Source organism: Macrobrachium rosenbergii, chromosome 54 (assembly GCF_040412425.1).
Source record: "Macrobrachium rosenbergii isolate ZJJX-2024 chromosome 54, ASM4041242v1, whole genome shotgun sequence".
Taxonomy (NCBI): Eukaryota; Metazoa; Arthropoda; class Malacostraca; order Decapoda; family Palaemonidae; genus Macrobrachium; species Macrobrachium rosenbergii.
In genome coordinates, this window is record NC_089794.1 from 25,493,198 (window position 1) to 25,500,697 (window position 7,500).

Genomic DNA, 7,500 nt, shown 5'->3' on the forward strand with positions numbered 1-7,500 from the left:
ACTTTCACTCAAAACTCAAATGACAAATATTTTCCGCAATGGACTTAATGGTCAAATGTACCCCATATTAAAATTCTCCAGTCGTTTTTACACCCTCCAGTTTATAATATGGACACATGAATCATAAATTAATGATTTAAGAACAGTGACTAAGACACAACAACCACATAATAAATATTCTTGGCTTATTTATGAAAGCCATTTGGGTTTTCACCAATCATATTTTTCTTATTCATTCGATCAATCTTTATATTTATGACCACTGGACAACTTGACAAAATATTATAGACTACGATATATTTGTTTTCTCTCTCATTGCTAGTATATATAGTTTAACAGATGCTATTGTCTTGAAAATAGGTCTAAAGTGCAAAAGAATTTATTTTCCAAAGGTGTTGCTATGCGAGTCCAATTTTCAACAGCTTACGCTTCACTTCATAGAAATCATTCATGGCTGCTATAAAAGAAAACGTAGAATTTGTTTTAATTTATGGCGAACAAAACTATTCTTAAGTCCTCTTTGCCAACACAATCTCGATAGTATCTATCAACCTTTCGAGATAGATAGATGCTGTTTATTAATAGTATACACATTACATAACTTATTTATATGTTATTAAAGATATTATATAGGTATATAAATAACCAAGGCATGGTCAAACAGCTTTTTATTGCGCGTAATGTGCAAAAAAAAAAAAAAAAAATACGTTGAAAATAAAAGTATTTTCAGCTTCACAGACAATCGAAAACAAATTGCACATTATTTATATGACATATTCCTCATTAATAAGACTTTAGAGAGATAAATTAGATATTAAGAATTTATGACTTGTAAATTTTACCTGATAGGTAAAAATAATACTTAAATGACGTCTGATATGATCAACATTTTAACATCTGTAGGGGATTCTTGACTTCTAAACTTAAACATTCTTTTTTACGTTAGAGAGAGAGAGAGAGAGAGAGAGAGAGAGAGAGAGAGAGAGAGAGGATCATGTTCAACATTTTATTCTATTCTGCAGGAACAGGAACAGTAGCAGGAGCAGGAACGGGAACGTCTGAGGAGACATCAGGAGATTCATCCCTTTATTTATTCTCAAAGAGAACAGAGAGAGAGAGAGAGAGATGAATGCCTTGTCTTTGGGATTAACAGTCAGAGAGAGAGAGAGAGAGAGAGAGAGAGAGATCCCTGAGAAAAGAGAGAGAGAATTTAATGCCTTGTCTTTGGGATTAAGTCAAGAGAGAGAGAGAGAGAGAGAGAGAGAGAGAGAGAGAGAGAGAGAGAATGCCTTGTCTTTGGGATTAAGTCACAGATAGAGAGAGAGAGAGAGAGAGAGAGAGAGAGAGAGATATGAATGATTAACTGAGAGAGAGAGAGATGAATGCCTTGTCTTTGGGATTAAGTTAGAGAGAGAGAGAGAGAGAGAGAGAGAGAGAGAGAGAGAGAGAGAGAGAGAGAGATGAATGATTAACTGAGAGAGAGAGAGAGAGAGAGAGAGAGAGAGAGAGAGAGAGAGAGAGAGAGAGAGAGATGAATGCCTTGTCTTTGGGATTAACCGTTAGAGAGAGAGAGAGAGAGAGAGAGAGAGAGAGAGAGAGAGAGAGAGAGAGATATGAATGCCTTGTCTTTGGGATTAACCGAGAGAGAGAGAGAGAGAGAGAGAGAGAGAGAGAGAGAGAGAGAGAGAGAGAGAGAGAGAGATATGAATGCCTTGTCTTTGGGATTAACCGTTAGAGAGAGAGAGAGAGAGAGAGAGAGAGAGAGAGAGAGAGAGAGAGAGAGAGAGAGATGAATGCCTTGTCTTTGGGATTAACCGTTAGAGAGAGAGAGAGAGAGAGAGAGAGAGAGAGAGAGAGAGAGAGAGAGAGAGAGAGAGATGAATGAGTCTTGGGATTAACTGTTAGAGAGAGAGAGAGAGAGAGAGAGAGAGAGAGAGAGAGAGAGAGAGAGAGAGAGAGAGAGAGAGAGAGACTGTGCTATAGGGTATTCATATTCAGTGTAAATTAGAAACGAACTGACTGTTGCTAATTCACAAATTCTGAATACATACCAATAAATTGCGAAAACAGTTATAATATCAAAAGTTTTAAGTAATTTTTTTGTATTAATTTGGTACTGAAATCGTTTCAATACTACACTGATATTTTAGTATGTTTAGTATGAAAATAATCCGTTTATATTCTCATATTGAATTTTTGGTATGATTAATCAGTGCGGAAATAACTGTGATAAGATATTCACATAGATCACTAACAAAAATGTGTTTATAGTTTTGTAAACTGTTCACTAAGGACTTCTAAAATAACTTACATTATCAATTGAGCTTTTGACGAAATAAAACATCAGTGAATATTGACAAAAAATGTGTTCATAGTTTTTGTAAACTATTCACTAAGGACTTTTAAGATAATTGATGTTATCAACTGAACTCATAACAGCAAATGCAACGTCAGTGAATATTTACAAAAAATGTGTTCCATACTTTTGTAAAATGTTGACTAAGATAACTTGATGTTATCAATTGAGCTTATGACAGCAAATAAAACATCAGTGAACATATTGAAAAAAAATGTGTTCCATAGTTTTGTAAATTGTTCACTTAGGACTTCTTAGATAACTTATCAATTGAGCTTATGACAATAAGTAAAAAAGTGAAATACTGACAAAAATTTGTTCCACAGTTTTGTAAAATGTTGACTAAGGACTTCTAAAATAACTTATGTTATCAGTTGAGCTTATGACACAATAAAACATCAGTGAATATTGACAAAAAATGTGTTCATAGTTTTTGTAAACTGTTCACTAAGGACTTTTAAGATAAATGATGTTATCAATTGAGCTTATGATAGCAAATACAAAATCAGTGAATATTGACAAAAAATGTCTGCCATAGTTTTGTACTGTTAACTAAGGACTTTCAAGATAATTGATGTTATCAACTGAACTTAAGACAACAAATAAAACATAGTGAACATTTTTGTCAATGTCTTCCACAATTTTGTACTGTTCACTAGGGACTCCCGAGATCATTGATGTTACGAACAGAACTATGAGCAAAACTGTTACTGAATTAACGAAATATTACCTTTTTCAGGGAGAGGATTGTTCCAAGGCTGGACATCGGCAGAGATGAATTTGATGAAAAAAGTACAGGTGAGGAAATAAACAGCTGCGCAGAGGAGGAAAATTATCCTCCAGTTCCACAATGTTTGCTCCTGAAATAATTTAAATTATATGTATATTATTGCACATGAATTAATTTCTGACTCACATCAGGATCGAACCCAGATTTCTGAAATGAAAGGCAAGGGTTCTACCAATCTACCAACCGTGACATGTGTGGGTGAGTTGGTAACGCCTTTGACTCTCATTTGGGAGACCTGGGTTCGATCCAGATGTGAGCCAGAAAGATTATGTATGTATATATATATATATATATATATATATATATATATATATATATATATATATATATATATATATATATATATATATATATAAGATTAAAGTCAACTTTAATTAATTTGTTATTACTCCCAACTCCCTAATCATCCTAATGTCTCTATTCACCCAGATTAATTATACGAATATTCTACGATTACCCCACAGTCATACATAGTTATAATATCAATCTTAGCCCTAAGTATAAATAAAGTCTTTTAAAAATATTCGTACCTGACGCCCTATGATGGCACTCGTGATGGCAGGAGCTGCTATCCCACTCAAGGCCCCTAGGGTATTTGTGATGCCCAAGAGGGTCCCAGCGAAATTTGGGGCAATGTCCTGATGAGAGCACAAAAATCCACTGTTATGCGCCCGTTCAGCATTCCAGCAATGCAGACTACTATGATGGCTGCCGTTGCGTTGCAATTGACGAAGCACATTCCTATGAAGCCTAACATAGGCCCATAGAGAGCTGGAATGGATAGATACATGCTAGATTATTGGGAGAATGTTACTTTTTATAGTTAGAAGATCAAACATGATTTAGGGGAGAATTGGCCTCTACTGTAGAGATGCTTGGTAGTTCTAAATGATTTGAAAAGGTGGAAGATTTATTACGTAAGAAGTATAGGTTTTGATGAAGAGTTTAATATATAGTACCATATTACTTATATTTTTATAGGCATGGTTGTAGGGCTTGACCAATATCATAAATAACTGTAAAATTTCCTAAATATCATATGTATGTTGAATATTCTGGGAATATTCACATAACATACTAAAAACTATAAAAAATTTCATTAGTACTAGGAATATTTCACTCTGAATATCCAGAAATGGTGGTAAATTTTATATCTAAAAAATAACTAAAACCATAAATAATTTCATTTTAGTAACTGCAGTATCAATCGAACTTATAGAAGATTATATACCTGGTATCCTCAGTGGTGTCTAAACTTGTCTTGCTTAATTGTGTTAATGGGATGCCAAGTTACTGAATTTATATATACACAAAAAAGTTAATCCGAACTTTGATATATAGTCTATATCATGGGTTTTCAACCTGGGGGCTATAGCAGACTGTTACAAATTATACATTTCAAAATATTTAGAAATCAGAAATTATATAAAATGCACCACTCTGTCCTGGCAGAAGAAAATTTTTTATTTATTTATTAAGTCTGACAATAATTTTTAAAGTTACGTAATACTGTTCCATGTGCAAAATTGTATGGTTTTTATTGGGAGGTGGGGTTTTGGGGGGTGGGGTGGAATTTCGGAGAAAAATGAAAGGGAGCCACACGAAGGTTGAAGAGAGGAATGAATAAAACTTGGCAATTAGTTACACCACAAGAACAGAACGCTAATAGGAAACTTATTTGTTATTATTATTATATTCTTATAAAAGTGACTGATGCTTTTGCAACGAAAGCATCATCGTTGCTTAGATCTCCCAGTACTGTAGAACTGCTTGATGCTTTTAAAATCTTCTAGGTGGTTTTACAAAATCCTTTTCGATGCTTTTTGTGAAAAAGCCACCATTGTTTATTTTTTTCCCAATATCATAGAACTGTTTGATGCTTTTGTAATCCGCTGAAAGGAAGCTTTGTAACTTTTATGAAGTTTAATAATATTCTTTGATGCTTTTGCAAAGAAAGCATCATTGCTTATTTTACCAGTATTGTAGAACTCTTTGATGCTTTCGCAAAAAAAGCTTTATTGCTTATTTTTACCAATGATATAGAACTCTTTGATGCTTTTGTAATCCTCTGGAAGGAAACTTTGTAACTTTTATGAAGTTTAATAATATTCTTTGATGCTTTTGCAAAGAAAGCATCATTGCTTATTTTTTTACCAGTATTGTAGAACTCTTTGATGCTTTTGCAAAGAAAGCATCATTGCTTATTTTTACCAGTATTGTAGAACTCTTTGATGCTTTTGCAAAGAAAGCATCATTGCTTATTTTTACCAATTTTGTAGAACCCTGATGCTTTTGTAATCCTCTAATAGGAAACTTTGTAAAGTTACAATGTTTAATAAAATTCCTAGATGCTTCTGCAAAGAAATCTAAATTGCTTCATTTTTCCCTGTATTGTAGAACACGTTGATGCTTTTATAAATATTATATTATATTATATTATATTATATTATATTATATTATATTATATTATATTATATTATATTATATTATATATTATGGCCCTAGGTCCCACCTAAACCCCCAAAACATAGGGGACCTACCCCCCCAAAAAAAATAAAAACTCACCTACAGCCATGGACAACCTCCTGACGTTGACTAGAGTGATTTTGTCCCTATGAGTTAGGTAGCCCATGAGGTTCGCCCAAGAGTGACTCACACACCACATCAATATGTAGGGCACGGAGGATAATATGCCGTTCTATTAGGAAAATAAGGAACGAGTATGTTAAAAGTTATTTACAAAAATATGAACATTGTTTCATAGAATGCATTTGTTTTTGTTTGGTAGGGAGATATATATATATATATATATATATATATATATATATATATATATATATATATATATATATATATATATAATGTATATGTGTGTGTGTGTGTGTGTGTGTGTGTGTGTGTGTGTGTGTACATGTATATGTATATGTATATATGTATGTATAATATGTATATATATATATATATATATATATATATATATATATATATATATATATATAATATATATATATATATATATATATATATATATATATATATATATAGATAGATATATAGATATATCTATATATCTATATATAGGTAGACAGATAGATAGATATATAGATATATCAGATAGACAGACACAGAAAGTGTGATAACACATTGATAGATAATGTACTATTTCAAGATAGATATTTCAAGATAGATAGATATATTACAGAAAGTGTGATAACACTTACATGTACTATTTCAAGATAGATATAGTACAGAAAGTGTGATAACACTCACATGTACTATTTCAAGATAGGCAGATATATGACAGAAAGTGTGATAACACTCACATGTACTATTTCAAAGTGCTGCACATCGTGGAGGTAGGTTGGAAGTTCCATCAGAAGCGTGTAGAGGCCAAAATCATTGCCTAAGCTACCAGCCATCGTGGCCCAAAACGGCATTGATGTCACGATTGCTTTCCAGGGTATTGCAATGGCCTACAGGGTAAGAATGAAGAGAAAGGGCAGATTAAAAGGCTAAAGGAATATATTTGGGGCCCTTACTGCCATATCATTATTGTGACTTATGTCCAGCAAGGCCACTTTCACTTCATATTCCTTTATATTTGAGAAAGCACAGGTTGAAAGACTGAAACAGTTATACGTGTATGGAACCCTCAATATTGTTATTATTAGTATATATAACCATCAGACCCAGTTCCCTTCCAAATTTCATTATATACGGTTGCCATCATTCCATTACAGTATTAAGAATTCTCACTTTACAAATATATATATCGAACCTTTGATAACATTATTATTAAAATAACCACCTGGCCCATTTCCCCTCTAAATTCCTTAATATATATTGGCCATCAACCCATTATTAAGACTGATCACTTGAGAGATTTGGCGATTCTACTGTTTCAGCAAAATACAAAACGCCATGGCAAGATTCTAAGAACAGGTCTGGAGAATTAGCATCATTGGAGTATATGCTAGAAAGAAACTTCTGACCCAATGGAATGCCTACTTATTCCTGTACGAGACTTTGCCTTGACATTAGACCACAGAGCAAACGAAAGGCTTACGACAAATGCTAGAATGACAGAATGATCCAAAATTTTTTTTTTTTTTTTTTTTTACTTTTCGTGTATGAGATTTTGCCCATTCCATCAGAATAAGAGAGCCAATAAATGAGAGATTTACAAGGATTTGTGAGACATCTAATTAAATTGAATTGAATATAGAATTTAGGCCAATGGCCAAGCTATTGGAACTATGAGGTCATTCAGCGCTAAAACAGAAATTGACAGTAAAAGGTTAGAAAGGTGTAACAGGAGGAAAACCTCAAAGCAGTTGCACTATGAATCAATTGT

At 33.0% G+C, this 7,500-nt stretch overlaps 1 protein-coding gene across 1 annotated transcript in view; it reads right to left on the bottom strand.

Moving 5' to 3' along the window:
* Nucleotides 1-7,500, bottom strand: part of LOC136834614 (sialin-like) — a 114,136-nt gene that overhangs the window by 90,479 nt on the left and 16,157 nt on the right. Inside the window, 5 exon segments of the mRNA XM_067097193.1 lie at nucleotides 3,087-3,216; nucleotides 3,677-3,813; nucleotides 3,816-3,917; nucleotides 5,712-5,844; nucleotides 6,470-6,619. Of these exon segments, the coding sequence (XP_066953294.1) occupies nucleotides 3,087-3,216; nucleotides 3,677-3,813; nucleotides 3,816-3,917; nucleotides 5,712-5,844; nucleotides 6,470-6,619 (652 nt within the window).